Raw genomic sequence first — 19,951 nt, 5'->3', positions numbered from 1 at the left:
ATAATTTCTAGACAAAAATCCAAAATATTATTAAAAAGTATATAGTTTTACTCCAATAGCTTTGGTTTAGTCATTACTTTGGTCATATATGCTCTGGCTCACCAAGAGTACATAATCTCTGAAAAAGAAAGTTATGAAGGCATTTGATAGATAATTTCATTAAATCTATAATATTTCTTCAAAAATATATGCTGTTTCATGAGTGTATCAATGGAAAATTTGTTACTAGTTTCTACTAACTTTCTTGGGAAGTAATTCAATTCCAACTGGATCCTGGTATTTAAAACCAATTTCTCAGAACTTCAAAATATTGATCTGTTAAAACAGATAATGATTGGGGCACCTGGGTGGCTTTGTCAGTTGGGCATCTACCTTCGACTCAGGTCATGATCCTGGTGTCTGGGGACAGATCCCTGTTTGGGGCTCCCTGCTCAGTGGTGAGTCTACTTGTCTTCTCCCTCTGCTCCACCCTCCACTCATTCTCTAATTCTCACTCTCCCACTCTCTCAAATACATAACCAAAATCTTAACAAACAAACAAACAAACAAACAAAAACAACCCACCCAAACAGAAAATGATCTGTGTTAAAATTTATTTTAAAAGGTAGATAAATGGCTATCACTTTGTTAAAGATACACATGACTGTACTTTTGTCTGAATTTTTCACTTAAGTGGCTAGGACGGATGGTATCAATGCAAGACTAACATTTATTCCAGAATTCTCCAAATTTTTCTTCTTAAAGCATTGTGCTCATAGCATATTAATGGTTGTTGAAGGTGAGGGAGCACAGAAAAAAAATTCTGAAATATATTAGGTTAGGAAACTATCGGGTTAAATAAAATCCATGAAATGGTCTTTCTGTAGAACTGCTTAAAGTCTGACAGGATAATCAAATGCACTCATTCTTATCTTCTCACAAGATTCAGTTCGATGGCACTTGCTTGATTTCCATTGTTCTAAGTGATTAGTCTATCCTGAACGGAGGAAAAGAGACTGGGTTTGGGTATGGTTATACACAGGAATGAAGCCACTAGAAAGTTGGTTCACATGATTTTACATATAAATAGGATGATTTTTCTACATTTAGGGTAGGTTAGATCTACCCACATTCTATTTCACCAGATCACTAAAGGAAAAAAAAAATTAAATTTCCTTTATGTCAATATTTCCCAGATTTCTGTAACTATTAAAAAAATCATCTGAATGACTGTTGAAATAGAGATTTTAAGACCCCACACCATATCCCCTGATTCATAATCTCTAGATAAGTTACCTAAGAACCTTTAACTTTAACTTATTTTTCCCCTTGGCTTCTTATTAAGAACAAAAGAGCTAGAAAATCATTTGTTAGGACAGATAATGGAATCTATTCAACATAGTTTGGTGTTTTGCTGATAGTGAATTTCATTAATTCTCACCTACAACAAACCCAAGCTTTATGAATTTTCTGAATTCCAGCAATCCCTCTAGTACTTAGACTATCACCATATGTGCAAGTCAGATGATATTTACAAATTTGTTTAAGGTACTCAGATTGTGCACATTGTGTTTCTTATGGTACATAAATTTTCAATTTACTTTTTTAAAATTAAAATGTTTGTGGTTAAACCTAATGTAGGTACATACAACTACATAAACACAAGCTTGCATATAGAAATACATCGAAAAATACAGAAAAAAACAAAAGCTTTTTGACAAATTTTATCTATTACATGTAAAAGAAAGCCTTATAATCCTAAAATCACAGTTTCATATTCCTAAAATATGAGTATTTGTGCTATGCAGACATTTTCTTCAGATTAATTATTTGTTTCACTTTGCAAGTTTGAGTCCTCTTAAATATGATTCAATCTTTTTAATATGAATTTTCTAAAAATGTGGAAAATATTGTTTGTATGTGTGTGTATATATATATATATATGTATATATACATCTATATATATGAAAGAAGCTTTTTACAAGCCATTAAATAATACAACGTTTTTATGTTTTAACAATGTTTATTCTTCTGATCCATGATTATAGAATGCTCTTCCATCTTTTTGTGTCTTCTTCAATTTCTTTCATGAATGTTCTGTAGTTCCTTGAGTACAGCTCCTTTACCTCTTTGGTTAGGTTTATCCCAGGTATCTTACAGTTCTTGGTGCTATAGTAAATGGAATCAATGCTCTAATTTCCCTTTGTATATTTTCATTGTTAGTGTGTAAGAAAGCAACTGATTTCTGTACATTGATTTTGAATCCTGCCACATTATTGAATTGCTGTATGAGTTCTAATAGTTTGGGGGTGGAGTGTTATGGGTTTTCCATATAAAGTATCAAGTCATCTGTGAAGAGAGAGAGTTTGACCTATCTATACTTTCAATGCCATCCTGATCAAAATTCCACGGGCATTTTTCAAAGAGCTGGAACAAACAATCCTAAAATTTGTATGGAACGAGAAGAGCCCCCGAATTGCTAAGGAAATGTTGAATAAGAAAAACAAAACTGGGGCCATCACATTGCCTGATTTCAAGCTTTAGTACAAAGCTGTGATCACCAAGACAGCATGGTACTGGCACAAAAACAGACACATTGACCAGTGGAACTGAGTATGGAGCCCAGATAGGGACCCTCAACTCTATGGTCAAATAATCTTCCACAAAGCGGGAAAAAATACACAGTGGAAAAAAGACAATCTCTTCAATAAATGGTGCTGGGAAAATTGGACAGCTACATGTAGAAGAATGAAACTCAACTATTCCTTTACACCATACACAAAGATAAATTCAAAATGGATAAAAGACCTCAATGTGAGGCAGGAATCTATCAAAATCCTGGAGAAGAACACAGGCAGTAACCTCTTTGACATCGGCCACAGCATCCTTAAGATATGTCTCCAAAGGCAAAAGAAACAAAAGTGAAAATGAACTTTTGGGACTTCAAGATCAAAAGCTTCTGCACAGCAAAGAAAACAGTCAACAAAACAAAGAGGTAACCCACGGAATGGGAGAAGATATTTGCAAATGACACTAGAGACAAAGGCTAATATCCAAGATCTATAAAGAACTCCTCAAATTCAACACACACAAAACAGATAATCATGTCAAAAAATGGGCAGAAGACATGAACAGACACTTCTCCAAAGAAGACATACAAATGGCTAACAGACACATGAAAAAATGTTCATCATCATTAGCCATCAGGGAGATTCAAATCAAAACCACACTGACATACCACCTTATACCAGTTAGAATGGCCAAAATTAGCAAGACAGGAAACAACAAGTGTTGGAGAGAATGTGGAGAAGGAGAACCCTCTTACACCATTGGTAGGAATGCAAGTTGGTGCAGCCACTTTGGAAAACAGTGTGGAGATTCCTCAAAAAATTAAAAATAGAGATACCCTATGACCCTGCAATTGCACTACTGGGTATTTATCCCAAAGGTACTGATGTAGTGAAAAGAAGGGCCATCTGTACCCCAATGTTCATAGTAGCAATGGCCACAGTCGCCCAACTGTGGAAAGAACCAAGATGCTCTTTAACGGGAGAATGGATAAAGAAGATATGGTCCATATATACAATGGAGTATTATGCCTCCATCAGAAAGGATGAATACCCAAATTTTATATCAACATGGACAGGATTGGAAGAGATTATGCTGAGTGAAAGAAGTCAAGCAGAGAGAGCTGAGTATCATATGGTTTCACTTGTGGAACATAAGGAATAACATGGAGGACATGGAGAGATGGAGAGGAGAAGTGAGATGGGGGAAATCGGAGCGGGAGACAAACCATGAGAGACTGTGGACTCTGAGAAACAAACTGAGGGTTTTGGAGGGGAGGGAGGTGGGGGTTGAGTGAGCCTGGTGGTGGGTATCATGGAGGGCATGTATTGCTGGAGCACTGGATGTGGTGCATAAACAATGAATTTTGGAACACTGAAAAGAAATAAAATAAAATCAAATAGAAAAAAATAATACAACCTTTTGAAAAAAATTTACTCAAAAAAATCCATTGTGTAGCCATTAAGTAGTAAGAACCATCGTAACATTGAACAGTGAAGTAGATACAAAGAATAATACAGAGTTCCTGTCCTCAAAGGACTCATAACCTAGCAGAAAACAGATATATAAACATACAGTAAATACATCACATGACAAATGTCAACGAAGCCAGAGGTCTATGAGCACCTTGAAAGAGATCATAAAAGAACTACCCTAAGGAGGAGAAATAAAGGAAAAGCAGGAAGGATTCATTAGATGGAGGAGAGGAGTAACAGTCACAGAGGTAATGGAGGCATGGGAACTGACTAGGTTTGAGCCACTTGGCATGGCTAGACTATTGTGACAAGAGTATGCGAAGCACGGGCATGACCATCTGCTGACCCTGGAAGGCAGACTCAAGTAAGGTAATGGATGAAACACATCAAACATTTTCCAGGTGTATTTGGACCCACAGCTATTGAGGCTTAAATATATTTATTTATTTATTAAAGATTTTATTTATTTATTTGAGAGAGAGACAGTGAGAGAGAACATGAGTGAGGAGAAGGTCAGAGAGAGAAGCAGACTCCCCGTGGAGCTGGGAGACCGATGTGGGACTCGATCCCGGGACTCCGGGATCATGACCTGAGCCGAAGGCAGTCGTCCAACCAACTGAGCCACCCAGGCGTCCCAAGGCTTAAATATATTTAAACACAGTGATAATAATAGCTGAAGGTGGGGGTTGGGATAGGGACACTGTAATATGCTGTGCGCAGAGCACTGAGATCATGGGTCTGCCTCTTGGCTGATTATATAAATCAGGTGGGGAGTTATAAAAACACGATGCCCAATTGCATACTTGATCAATTACAGCAGAATCTCTGTATAGGGAACTGAGGGGTGGAACCAACGGAAGATCGTTGTTTAAATCTTCCTAGGTGATTCTAATGTGCAGCCAAAATTGCAATCCAATTAGATTGTTGGTTTTACTGGGTCAAAGGGTTGATCCATGTGGGGGATGAGAGGGAAGGAGACATCTAGTGTGACTACTGCCGTTTCTTGTGAGAGGACCTGGGTAAACAGTAAGCATTAACACTGATGGAAATGTGAGAGGACAGCTGGATATTGTGAACATGATTATGAGTCCAATTTTTGAAATTTTGAACCTAGGGAAAGTCATTTTACAATATTGTAAAGACTCTTCCTGCACTTGCTCATGAACTTTTGTTGGTTTGGGAGAATGAGGAAAGCCTCTAAGGATATAAGGAAAGGAAAGATAGAGAAGAATTTAAATACTCGGCCTCTCTTTCTCCAGCCTCTGGAAACATTCTGTTTATCCAATATTAGTCTGAGTTTTCCTCATTTAGTCTCTATTTCAATAATCACTTATTATTTCTGTGAACTGGATTTTGGGCAAGAGATTCTGCAAAGGAGAATGAAACCTATTCTCAATTCCATTCAACGCCCATCTTCTTTCCAGATTCTAGCACTAGTACTCTTGCGTCTTAACTTACTAAATGTCACTTAGGCTGGGCAAATTTTGCCCACCCCACAGGCAGAAGATTTTTTAAATGAAAAACTAATTAAGACAGGATAAACCTATATTTAAACTGTCATTTCTTTGAGAACACAGAAAGATTTCAGGGTACACTTCGTTAACCAGAACATGTTAGGTAAAGTAAATATGTTACAGAGGGATTAGAGTAAGAGAAGGCATTATTTGTCCCCAGATGATCTCTGCATGTATAGATAATCATCCTAATAAAGTTTGGATTATCTCAGCGCAGCAATCTATGATTTCTCCAAGCTATGTAAAACTAAAAAACAAACCAGACAACCCCAGGGTACTAGTTACAAAGGAGTACAACATCTCAGCCTGCAGTCTAGCTTCCCAAGTCAACAGTTAACATCCACACTCAGTTTGTTCACACAAAGAACAATGTTGACTAGTGAATGAGACTATCAACTATGTCTGATCCTCTGTATTTTGTGTAGATATAAGCCATGCTCAGCCTCTTTCCAGTGAGCATTAAACTAATACTCTACACATTTTCCTTATTTAAAAATGAAATGCCTCCTTCATTATCTCCAGTTTCAAGTATTTCTAGATTCCTAGAACTTACATGTGTTAAACTTTGTGTAATGAAAAAGAGTTCAGAAAAAAGAGTTCAGAATGAACAAAGGTGCAATATCTCTTAAGAAATAGTGGTATAAACCAAAGTCACATTTAAACTTTGAGGTATTACAGAGACAAGCAGCAATTAGTAAGAAGAAACCATGCAACTGGGTATTTATCAGAAAGGAAATTTAGCAAAAAGTCTGGGTAAAGATTTTTTAAGAAAGGAAACATAGGAGCTTAACAATGGTATAAAATATTTATGAAGAGTTCTCTTTGTTCAAAGCATTTATATTTAATGATAAATAGTAAATAAATAGTTGAATATATTCAAGAAAATAAAATAATTTTTTTAAACTATGTAACAAGACACAAGCTTGTTAGAATTACACGCCTACGTAATTCTACTTAGGTTAATGGTATAATAGAGTTGGCATTTAATCATAAAGGAATAAGCATAACCTTGAAAGGATTATTTTTCTTACACTATTAGGGCATACAGTACAAACCCACACCAGCTTGACCATCACATGTTAGAGAGATCCAATTAAAATTAAATGCAATATGGATATATCTGTTAATATTTTTTGGATGTCCTTAGGAGTACAATGAAACAGAAATGAAAACAGAGAGGCAGAAGACTAAACTATTAATTCATATAACCCAAAAGTAATGAACTAAAAACAATGAGAATTAGTAAGAGTGTCTAATAAATTACTAGTTGCAACATAAGCACGACTTAAACTCAATGTATCAATATCAAACTATAAAATACAATAAAATCTCACTTTTAATAACAATAAATATATAAACTACATCAGAATAACTCTAATAAGAAAAATGTGTTATATGTTTAAAGATAATCTTAAAACATGAAAAAGTATTTTCTTTTCTTTCCTTTTTTTTTTTTTTTTTTTTGAAGTAAGCTCTATTCCTAATGTGGAGCTTGAACTCATGACCCTGAGACCAAGAATTGCATGCCATACCAACTGAGCCAGCCAGGTACCTCTAAAAAGCATTTTCTTAAAAATGTGAATAATTTAAGACAAATATAATTTTGGTGATGGGTACCCTGATTATTTTAAAGCTTTCAAACATTTTCATACCTAATTAGACCCAGAAAACGATGCCCATCTATATATCACTGGGAGTTGTTTGAGTTTTACCAAATTATTCTAAGTATACTTCAAGTTGCATTCTCATCAGTCAAACTACCTGACAAATGGAAAAGAAGGAAGCATACATATAATCTTATGAGCTATATTTTATAGCTTCTTATTAGTAAATAAATGGTTAGAAAGGACGATATGACCTAAAATTTATTCCTTATTATTAACACAATAATTTGGAGTTAAAATAAAATGTAGATGTTGTGAGAACACAGAACGTGAGTGAGTATTCATCATTTGTGAAAATGCATAATGTTATAATGCTTTCAGAAAGCAGAGTGATATATTTATCAGAATTCTTAACAATATTTATAACATCTCACTCTGGAATTCCAACTCTGGAAAATCATCCAAAGGAAATAGTAAAAAAAAATATAGAAACAGCTCAGAGGAAGTACAATGTTCAATTGTACAGTTTAATTCATAGCAGTCAAAATTTGGAAGTAAATTTGAAAATCTGAATATGTATTATATAGGGATGGTTACACAGAGCTTTATGCCATCATTATAGACATATTTTGGTCATCATTAAAATTATGCTGTCAACTCCTATAAATATATGGAAACAAAGAATACGATGTTAATTGAATAAAAATCAGAGTATTACATTTTATGTATTTTTTCAATTGTCTTTGTCATACACAATACTTGACAAAACAAAAAGATCTCACGAGATAAAATATGTAGATGTAAAATTATTTAAGATGATCCAGATTTATCCAGAATTACAAAATTTTTATAGTGAATGAGACCACAGAGTCACAAAATTTAAAAGTCACTCTACATTATGCCAAGACAATTTTGAGAATGTCAGAGGATTGCTCCCCAGAGACACACTTCTATAGAGCTTTCACCCTTCTACAGTGCCTAGATAGTGCTTTACACCATCTTGTCTAACAAAAGATGAGTTTCCCAATTAGAAGTTTTTATGCTAACAACTCCTTCCTGGCCCACAACAGGTGAGGTGTATGTGACTCACATTGTCCCTATTTCAATCCCTTGCCTGCAGTGCCTATCACTACTAAGTGAAACAGCCTTCCCTTTTTCACCTCCATGCTAAAGTCTTCTTTGTGTTCTAGATCATGGCTTAAGTCCTCCTAATTTAAGAGTAGCATTATCAATTAGTAATAATAAGCAAGAAAGCAATCTCGTTTATAATTGCACAAAAATAATGACATACCTATGAATAAACCTAATCAAAATGGTTAAAGAGCTGTACTCTGGAATCTATAAAACTCTGATGAAAGAAACAGCACAAGACACACACACACACAATAAAGAAACAGCACAACACAAAAAATGGGAAGACATTCTATGCTCATGGATTGGAAGAACAAAAATGATTAAAATGTTTATATTACCCACTGTAATCTACAGATTCAATGCAATCCCTACCAAAATACCAACGGCATTTTTCATAGAACTAGAACAAACAATTACAAAGCAGTAGAGATGAAAACAGTATGGTGCCAGCACAAAAATAGACACATAGAATCAATAGAATTGAATAGAAAACCTAGAAATAAACCCACAATTATACGGTCAATTAATCATTGACACAGAAGGAAAGAATATCCAAAAGGAAAAAGATAGTCTCTTGAACAGATGGTGTTGGGAAAATTGGACAGCCACATGCAAAAGGATGAAACTGGACACTTTTTTTATACCACACAGAAAAGTTTATGTGTTGCCCAAGTGAGCACTCACTATACAGAAAAGTAAACTCAACATGGATTAAAAACCTAAACATGAGACCTAAAACCATAAAAATCCTAGAAAAAAGCTCAGGTAGTAATGTCACTAACATAGGCCATAGCAACAGTTTTGCTAGATATGTCTCCCGAGGCAAGAGAAATAAAAGCAACAACAAGCTATTGGGACTACAGCAAAATAAAAAGCTTCTGCACACAAAAGAAATAATCAACAAAACTAAAGGGCCAACTATGGAATGGGAGAGGAGATCTGCAAATCACATATCCAATAAAGGATTGGATAAATATCCAAAATATATAAAGACATGATACAACTCAACACCCAAAACCAACAACCAAAAAAAACCCCAAAATTATTAATTCAATTAAAAAATGGGCAGAAGAAATGAGTAGACATTTCTCCAAAGAAGACATACCCTTGGCCAAAAGACACATGAAAAGATGCTGAACATCACTCATCATCAGGGAAATGTAAATCAAAACTACAATGAGATATCACTTCATACCTGTCAGAATGGCTGGAATTTAAAAAAAAAAAAAGCAAGAAATAACAAGTGGAGAAAAAGGAACCCTTGTGCACTGTTGGTGGGAATACAAATTGGTGCAGCTACTGTGGAAGACAGGATTGAGGTTCCTCAAAAAATTAAAAATAGAGCTATCCTATGATCTAGCAATCACACTACTGGGTATTTACCAAAAAACCCATGAAGACACTACTTCAAAGGGGTACATGCACATCTATACTTATTGTAGCATTATTTACAATAGCCAAATTATGGAGGCAGCTCAATAGATAAAGACGATGTGGAAGGTATATATATAATAATTCAGCCATCAAAAAGAATAAAATCTTGCCATTTTCAATGACATGAATAGAGCCAGAGAGTGTGATGCTAAGTGGAATAAATCAGTCAGAGAAAGACAAATACCATATAATTTAAGAAACAAATCAAATGAGCAAACAGCTAAAAAATGAGAGAGAGAGACAAATCAAGAAAGAGATTCTTAACTACAGAGAACAAACTGATGGTACCCCGAAGGTCATAGGTGGCAGGATGGGTTAAATAGATGATGGGGATTAAGGAGTACACTTTTCATGATAGGTACCAGGTGTTATATGGAAGTGCTGAATTACTATACTGTACATTTGAAGCTAATATAACACTCTATGTTAATGATATTGAAATTAAAATAAAATAAAACAATTAGCAATAATAACAACATAGTACTAACAGCAATAAAACATATCACAAAAGAAACATAATTGAGAGATTACTAGTGAAGATATTTTATAAATTTTAATCCTCTAAAGGGGTGCCTGGATAACTCAGTGCGTTAAGTGTCTGCCATTGGCTCAGGTCATGATTTCAGGGTCCTGGGCTCAAGCCCCATGTTGGACTTCCTGCTCAGTGGGGAGTCTGCTTCTTCCTGTCCCTGTGTCTCCTGCTCATGCTCCCACTCTTTCACTCCTTTTCTCTAAATAAATAAGTAAATAAATAAAGTAAATAAATAAGTAAATAAATATATTTTAAAAAATTCTATAATAGTCATCTATAACCCAAAACACAAAGTGGGTACTTTTATTTCTCTTTTTCAAACTAGGACGCTGGAGTTCAGGAAGACCAAATAGCTTGCCACAGAAACAAAACTACAAAGTTAGCTGAGCAGGCATTTGTCCTTGGGCTTGAAAAAAGACAAAAGCAGTGTTTTGTGGTTTTGTCTCCCATTTTTCTATATTAACATGGTCTTTCTAAGATCCCTCAGTCTTAAAACTCCTGCTTCCCTGTATTTCAACTGTATTTTGAACCTGAGTACAGCACTGAGTTTACAGACTACTTTGTACCATAGGTACCTATGTCTTTCTTTTTCATACCACCCAGTCATGTGAAATGCACACACACACACACACACACACACACACACACACGAGCACACATGCCCCTACACACACAAACACAAACAGTATCAGTCCACAGAGGAAAGTACTTGCCCAATAACTCAATGAACTGGTACAAAGAGAATGCAAGTTTAACCGATCACCGACGAGCCTTTATTAACATTTCTAATTTCAGTCTTAAAGATAAAACAGGCATGAAATCCACAGAATATACCACCAAAGACCAGACACACTGATGCAGGATTGTAAAGAATGTAGAACAGTGAAAATGGAAAATACTTTTAATACTTGCAAAAGATGAGAGTATAGAAATCCCAGGGGGTGCTACATTTTACTGTTGTAGTTATTGGCGTTATAGAATTTAGTTTTAAATGGACTTTTTTCAAGTCAAATATCTTAATAGAAATGGAGTTATAATCATACAATGTGGCAAATTTTCAGTATCTAATGACTCTTGAAAGCTTGCCAAAACATGCAGATTTTGAAAGAAAAGGTTCACCTCTTTCTTGATTTACTACAGGGTAAATTACGGACAAATTTGTGTTGAATTTGGCCAAGGAATTGAGAATAAGATATAAAAATGAGCAAAAGAAAAATACCTAACTAGTATATTGTCCTCCCTAGGCAACACTGATCATTATCGTGTGAGGACGTAAAAGATTTTCAAACAATTATGGAAGTATTTAGACCAAGAATATCTCCCTGAAATCATCATCAAGTATGAAGAGGGAATTAGATGCATTAACAAGCTGACAGGAAAGTAGGCAAACCTGAGTGAATGAGCTCTGTATAAGGAAAAAGTGATAAATAGTGAATTAACATGATATCCAAACAGCCAGAAAGGCTCTTATAATTGGTGAAATATTTGTTCTTAGGAGGGATGCTGAATTCAATGTTGAAAGGAAACATGTCTGTCCATTGTTTAACATGACTCATTTCTTAAAGGCAATACTTTAACTCAAGATAAGTCAACAAAATATCCAAGTACATTTGGTATGAAATATTTGAAAAAATCCCTACAGGGAGCTATAAAGATTCATACCCTCTGGGCTTTTGAGGAATATATGTTTAAAGCTAAGAAACACATAGACTAGGTAGGTATTCCATGCATGATGCTGACAGACAATAATGTAATCAATTTTCCCTATAATTTTATTAATGTGATATAAAGTGCATTAAGAATATTTGGTTAACTCAACACTTACTTTTTAAATTTTACCCGCTAGACCACTAAATATAATTCTTCCTCCTTCAGTGATCTCTCTTCACATTAATCTCGTAATGTGTATGAGCAATTCTATCTGCTAATAATTTCACATTTCTTTTATGTTCTTCTGTCATCTTTGCTACTCACCCATTTTAAGCAATAGCCTCTTGCTATACTTGCCTGTGAGTTACTAGAGCAACACTCATCATTTTATACTTCTGCTTAAAACTCTTCATTGTTATTGGATTGAAATACAAAGGTCCTCTGATTTTATTCTTCTCTACTTCTTATTTCATCACTCTGTGTTTCACTCACACTAGACTGTTTTCATTTCCCCAAACTCCCCACGATACTTCATACCTCATGTCCACTCTTGTCATTGTCCTCTAGGCCTCCCTACTTGAGAGAACTCACCTTTCAAGGTTTAGTTCAAGTATTACCTCCTCTAGGAATGTAGTCTACCACTTTCTCATGATCACCCCAAATTGTTAGGTTCTTTTTTTTTAAGATTTAAGATTTGTTATCTCTGAGATTCAAAGACTGTCTCTACCACTTAAAAATTATTCACAATTGAGCAAGTTAACGCTACTGATCTTTAATTAGTTATCATATATAAAATGATCTGACATATTCTATATGATTAAAAACCATATTGTTTTTTTAAAAAAGTGAAGAACATTGCCCAAAGTATGTCATTTCCTTTTCTCTCTGTTCTGTGCTCCCCTTTCATACCTGTATGAGTACACTGATAAGAGTGCTTTGCCAGATTTTTCTTTCCCTAGTGTCCTCAAGTAGACTGTGAAATTCTTGAGAGAAGAAACATAATGTATTATCCAACTCTATATCTCAATGCCTAATCAAGGACTAGAAAGGGCTGATATCTATTTATAATTTAGGCATTTGTTAAGGACTAATGCTATATTCAGAGCTTTATGGATTAGAAGAATGTATTCAACATATACTTTGCCCTTCCTTAGCAAATAAGAGCATGTAAAAGAGATATGGGCAAAGCATTAACGTGATGAAGAATGCTATGAATACCATTAAGTAAACACTGGCAACAGCAAGAGATTTTAGAAGACAGCATATACTTTCACCTTGATAGAAAAGAGGGTTAATAATCTTGATAGAAAATGGGGTTAATACTCAGGTGGAAGTAACAGGGTTACAAATGAGGAAGATTTTAAGGAATTTGTAGCATTTCAGTCAACTCTTGGAAAGGTAGGTAAGATACAAGCGTAGATCCAAGAAGTAAAGGTAGAAATATTAGAGGGGAATAAAGAAAATCAAAGTCAGGGAATGTTAGACATGTTTGGTTGCTAGCAAATAGGTCCACTAGATTAGAGCTCATGATAGAAAAAGTGGTGAATGTCTTTTACCAGCCAACATGGAGCCTAGAATGGTTCAATAGCTTAAGCAGAATTTGAACACGTTGAACATTGTAACATATTCTCGGGCATAGCTGCTACATGACAGGATTAATTTATCTCAGTGGTAGTGCATCCTGAGTGACTTAAAACTGGCTTTTTTTCCCCCATTCACTACAGACATTGTTCATTCATTTCATTCATTAAGCTGAAGAAAATTTTAAAATCTTCCAGAAAACAGCTTAGTATAACTATCCTAAAATTTTTAATGAGTGAAAGCACAGGAATAATCTTCAAAAGAAAGAAGCTTTTTTTTTTTTTTTACTGATATCATTCAAATATAATACTCATAGTACATAAAATGTGAACAGTAACAGAGCATTACCTCATCTGATGAATGGAAGAAGCTATTTTTCTACCACCAACTGGCAATAGAAAGAGCAAAACTCCTGGAGGAAATTAGCAAATCTTGAAGGTGTGGATGACATTTTGTAGTATTGCTTGTCCAAGAAAAATGACACAAATTATGGCACTGAACTCTAAAGCCAAAGAGCAGCAGACATTCTCCATGGCAAAATGTACATTTTTCCAGGGATTAATCTCTAAAGATGCCAATATTTAAGTATAAGTTTCCTGTATATTACAAGATACACTAAGGAGTCAATTGAATCTCTTTTCTATGTCCCTCTCTCCTCTGTTTTACACACACACACATACACACACACACACACACACACACAGAGACTTAAACGCAGAGGAAGTTTCAGCTGAAGATCAAAGGAAAACAACTTCTCATACTCTAAGAAGCAACTGTAAATTTAATAAGAAATCTTTCCCGTATTTATATTGTCTTGTGATTGTATGTGCTTGTGGGTGAAATTAAAAGTGTCACTGATAGTAATCTGAATGTAGATATGGAAAGTATCCACAAAATAAAGGCAGAGAGTTTTATTAAATGCCAGAGCATGACAACCAAGGCATGAAACTAGTTCTCATAACATGATCTAAAAACAATGCAAGTGGCAATTTAAGAATTAATCTTTAATAGTTGACTATATGAACAAAACAAAAAAAAATAAATGTTGAAATTAGGACTGATTGTCCATTAGGTAGAACAGCCACAGTGCCAAGAGTCCACAATAATTTTAGGGTCCCAGAGAAATGTTTTAATTTTAATTTCCTTTAAAACCAGAAAAAAATGAATATAATAGAATTTAATGGGTAGCAATGAATCCTCCCTGGGTTATAGTTGTCTTTCTATGAATCAGTTGTAAAGTGTAAGTTTTTAAGATTTTTATTATGGAGAAGGGGGATCAAGAAGGCAAGTGCCTATAGACCCTAAAGTCAGATACAGTCCTTCCCGAACACATTGTAGAATTTACCTCTGGTACCAAAAGAAGGAAAATGCTATTAGAGAAGAGTATATAGAGAGAGCTCCTCAACTGTTTTTGTAATATTTTATTTATTTAAAAATATTAAGCAATTGATTCATAATGAATGAATCTGATAAAGTTCTTTTGGGCACATAGAGGTTTGCTGTTTTTTCTATCATTTAAATTAAAAAAAATTCACAATTACAGTGTTTTCACTGAAGTGCTATTTATCATTAGATTTTTTTTAAGGGTAAAATTTTGGAATTTTTCCTTAAGATAAGCTGTTAATTTGGTCTTCATAGATATTTTTGACCTCTGAATTGAACAAACTTCCCTTGGAAAGAAATGTTTCATCTCAAGAGAAATGTGATTTTAATTTACAGAATTTCTCTTATAACCAAAAAATTAAGAGAGTGGACTTAAAAAAAAAGTTGGTTATGGATTTTTTATAGGGTATTAATGTTCCCTAGTAAAACTGGTATGGCAACAAAAGGTGTGGGGTATTTTTGCCAGATTGCCTTATTTTAAAGTGTATTATTTTGTTCCAACTCCACAACTTAATAAAAACATACTTAGGAATGTAGAAGAGATGGAAAATGTAAAAGTTATTTAAAAATTAAAATCACTAGAAATGAGGGTAAAGGATATATAACTCAGGCTGACTGGTCAAGGGCTTTCAGTGCAGTAGTGGTTTCAGAGCAAGCATTTATTTACCAATAAATTAGCTGTTTTCAGTTAGAAGGTCCATTTTCACTAGACTGTAAGCTCCATGAAGAGAGGTTTTAGTTTGTTTGTTTGGCTTCACTTCTGTACCTCCAGCATCTGGAGCAGTGCCTGGCATATAGTATATTATCAATTACTATGTGCCAAATGAGTCAATCTACAAGGATTGAGCGTTATAAAGCAGGGCTAAAGACATAAAATTATTACGGGTAGTAATAATTAGTTTCATAGATATCACTTCTTGACTTTTCTTATGAAAGATAAAAAGGGGAATTATCTATTTTTAATCAGTTCAAACCCACTACAAACTTGGTTTAGCTAGGTGGGAAAATTTGAAAGATCTCAAAAGACAGAAGTTGTATGGGATAGTCCATGAAGAAACAGGAAAAGCATTCACACAAGAACAAAAGTAAATACTTTCTTAGAGCTACTCCTCAAAAGACAGCTCCAAATGCAGATGGTCACAAGAAAAATGCAGTCCACAGATGATATTAAGATGGTAACACAGATGCAAAGAGAATGAATCTTCATAATGACTTTATAATATATTGAAAATACTGAGAAGTTTCCAGAATTACACATTCAACTTAAAGATTGAGTACCTGTGGCCTACAGTTGCTTCTAAGTATCAGATGGATTTTTTTCTTTGTTTGTTTTTTTATTTAAAATACACCAGACTGAAATAAAGATCAATCTTTTGAGAGAATAATGGAAGATAACTAGCAAGATAACTGATGTCTAAGTACGTGTGTTTGGCAAAGAATGAAGAAGAGAATGGGGGGAAAAAGGGAGAAGGGGTGGTGAACATCTGGGGTGGTTTCTTTTCTAGGAAAAGAAAAAAGGTCATATCCCACCCAGTGAGAAGAAGTGACCCCCTAAAAAATGTAAGTGATCTTGCTTGACCTGTGACGCGAGCATGGAGATGACCTCGGCTGTTTAACTGCAATGTGTGTTTCTTGTTAGAAAAAGTGAGAGAGTTGTGCTCTGCCATAAAAGAATGTGAGGGATATGAAGGTGCTGAAAGGCAGAAGAGAGCAGTGGCGCATGCGGAACTTGACGCAGGCTATGGAAAAAACGGAATGTTAAGTTGGCCCTGCCTCTTAAGAATGTTAGGTAGAAAAGAAAGATAAAAATCTTTGTGTATAAATACTGCTATATACACAAAGAGATGCCCAGCACGCGCGCGCGCGCACACACACACACACACACACACACACACACAGTTTTTTGTTGTTTCATTATCAAAAATGTTTCTGATCATCTCTTCTACCTCTCATTAAAATGATGCTGTTTATCTGCAGGAGAACAGGCCTGTATGCACGTCTCTAATAGCGCAAAATATCTAACACCATTTTCCATGAACTCCTAGAGTCTCAAGTCCAAACATAAATTTATGTCAGTTCAACCTTCAGTCCTTTTACAGATAATCAGACCAAGTCAACACCCTTATCCAATGCTTGGCAGTATCCTCAGAATTTTTTTTTTTTATTCTATAAAATAAGTGGTTTTTCTGCTCGAAGCAGCTGAAAATCCCCACATTACAATATAAATAAAAGGAAATTCAAATGTCTTGACCTACATAAACTCCTAACATTTGTTTCATCTTTTAAAGTCCCTTTCATCCCTTTCTCTTCCCCAGCAATTCATTCCCTCAATTCCCTTGGGGTCTTCTCCATGGAGCCCCATTACCTAAGTAGGAATTCACCCGCAAACAGCTGTGGACGGAAGAGTGGAACTGAGGCACAAGGCCAAACCAGGACAGAAATATTGGGGTATGATCTGAAATCTATTGGTATGAGGAAAACTGAACAACTTTGAGTTCTCTATTATGTTATTGTTAAATTGTGGTGACTTATGGTTTGTCTCATCAGTTTTATTATGGAAATAGAGGGCAGATTTTACAATGGAAGGATTTGGGTTTTTCCTAGGGATTTTATAATAAAAAATCTTATTTATTCAGTTATTAGTTATGAGTCAAGTGTTCTGTTTATCTATTTCAAAAGTCCCTGACTAAACCTTTACTGGGCTGTGATTTTTTTTTAATACTCCATTAAACCCAAAGAAACAGAAACTTTTATTTTTCAGGATGCCTGCATGAACTGAGATGCAACTATAAGTTCTTGAAACAGATCTGGGAAATGATACGTCTTCTCCAGTACCCTTGTCCCCCTTTCCCACCCCCAACCCCCTGAAAATATGATGAAAACATGAGGTATTGTTACTCTTTCACTTACACAAAGCACCAACGTTTAATAAGAAAATCAACTCTGGTCAATGATTTAGTTAAACCCTGGAAAGCACATTGGATAACAGTTTCCTCTTGCTTTTCCTTCCTCTGGGATTCCCTCCTGCAATCTCAAGGCAGAGTGAGCCAGCTGAGATTCAGTAGTTAAAAATAAATGTATTATTAAAAATAGGGCATTATTTTGAAATATGCAGAATTGCACAAGGCATTATTATCTAGTGACATGTGGTTACACCTATCGTAAGTACTTATCTCACTGTGAATATTCTGCCACGTGTCTTTTTTCCCTTACTTTCTTTGTATCCTCCTGTGTTCTCCACGAGAGGGCAGACAGGGGCAAGCAGAAGACAACACTTAAGAAATCTGGTTAAAAAATAGTTTGATAGCACAGGAAGTAAAAATAATACTGTCTAAAATAAGATTTAAGGATTATCTGCAGGGTTTTTAAAAAATTTTTCTTCCATATCTTCATCTCTCCATATCAATGCATTTATCATAAGCAATGTGGGTAAAATATTTTGTGTGTGTTTAGGTTCACTAGTGAAACATGAATGATCAAAGTTGCATCAATTTCTTTTCACCCGGTAAGATGGGTGATTGTGCCACTTCTTAATCCTGTGATTTTGTAGTTCTTTCCTTTCACTCTGATGGTTCCAGCAAATAATTCTTAAGAACAATTCCCAATTTTATTCTGGGGAAAACTGCTTCAAAATTATATTCTTATATATGTGATCTGGGTGTATATGTGGTTTAGAATTGAAATGATGATCTGGATTTTATTTCAGATATACTACTAATTTACCAGGATACCACATTTATATACAACTCAGTTTTCCCACTGTGTTATTATAAAAGGAGACTAGTTCTAGATAAGTCAAATAGAAGATTTTATGAATTATGCTTGGTTTCCCCTAAAAAAGTTACTACAAATATAAAATATATCATGGGTAAATGGCATTATAGGTTTATGGATGGGCTGTAAGAACCACTCTTTAAAGATTTTTCTTACCTTAAACTTCTTGGTAACAAATTTAAAGTAATAAAACCCCAAATTCTTATTTTTTCTGGAATTCATAAATTCTAAACATTAAAATAGGAATAAAATAATTTTGTGATAGGTAAAAGGAAAAAGTACAAATTTGATTAAAAAAAAAAAACTGTTAAGGGGCACCTGGATGGCTCAGTCGCCTAAGTTTCTGACTCTTGGTTTCAGCTCCAGTCACGATCTTGGGGTCCTGGGACAGAGCCCCATCTTGGGCACCTTGCTTAGTGGGAAGTTTGCTTATCTCCCTCTCCCTCTGTTCCTCCCTACTCATGTTCTCTCTCTCACCCTCTAAAATAAATTAACAAATCTTTGAAAATTTTAAAAAAAAGTACTGTGAAAAGTAATGTGAAGGCTACCTGAATTCATCATCTAATATTCTGTTTTCATTAACCTACTTCTATTACACATTTTACATTTCCTTTCACATTATATTGTACTCACCTTAAATGGAATAAAAACTTTTGATATGCACTGACATTGACTTCATTAAAATACTAAGTTTTGACATTTTGGAAGACTTTCCTTATTCCATTCTAATAAATGGAAGGGTTTTGGATTTCAATGGCTGAAAGGAAGTCAGATTTTAGTTATATGAATCCAGGGTAACTTCATTCATGGATCAGAAAAGACCTCTCGGGGCTTACAAAATCTTTATTATTTTCAAGCTACAAGAAATAGTTTGGTAGAGAGCTTGATAATGGAAAACATATTCTTCTGCGATCAATCCACTTTGGGGAGCTTTCCAGCTGTGAGACAGTCTCTCAAACTTAAAAGTTCTCCAAAGTTCTCCTTGGCCTGGAGCCCAAATTTACTTATAACAGAATATGACTGTGTAAAAAAAGCTTTACAAAATATAGCAATTTTTGTCACCTTGCTAAAAAGTTAAAATGATTTATGACATTGTTAAGGATTGTTAGTGCTTCAAATGGTTAGATTTGAATGTTTAGAATTAGCACAATTTAAATTTTTACCTATTATTTTAGATTATATTAATTTTTATAGGTTGAACAATAGGCCCCCAAAACTAAAATTTTTACTTTACCTTGCTAAGTATATCACATTGGATTGGGCTAGTAAAGAAACTTAACCTATCTGGTGTATAAAGAGTATTAAACTATATTATAATCATCA

At 34.7% G+C, this 19,951-nt stretch overlaps 1 protein-coding gene across 2 annotated transcripts in view; it reads right to left on the bottom strand.

The window, feature by feature from the left end:
- Positions 1-19,951, bottom strand: part of AGMO (alkylglycerol monooxygenase) — a 356,760-nt gene that overhangs the window by 69,662 nt on the left and 267,147 nt on the right. The window contains exon 13 of one of the 2 annotated variants that reach the window (XM_082693028.1): positions 777-976. The exons of the other annotated variant lie outside the window; for it this stretch is intronic. Coding sequence (XP_082549154.1) covers positions 959-976 — 18 coding nt within the window. The 3' untranslated portion in view covers positions 777-958. Of the gene's footprint in view, positions 1-776; positions 977-19,951 lie in introns of those variants that run through there. 2 annotated transcript variants of the gene reach the window in all.

The sequence above is a fragment of the Mustela nivalis genome, assembly GCF_964662115.1.
Source record: "Mustela nivalis genome assembly, chromosome: 12".
NCBI classification, from domain to species: domain Eukaryota; kingdom Metazoa; phylum Chordata; class Mammalia; order Carnivora; family Mustelidae; genus Mustela; species Mustela nivalis.
Note: the sequence above shows the minus strand (reverse complement) of the source record. Positions and strands in the feature narration are given on the sequence as shown.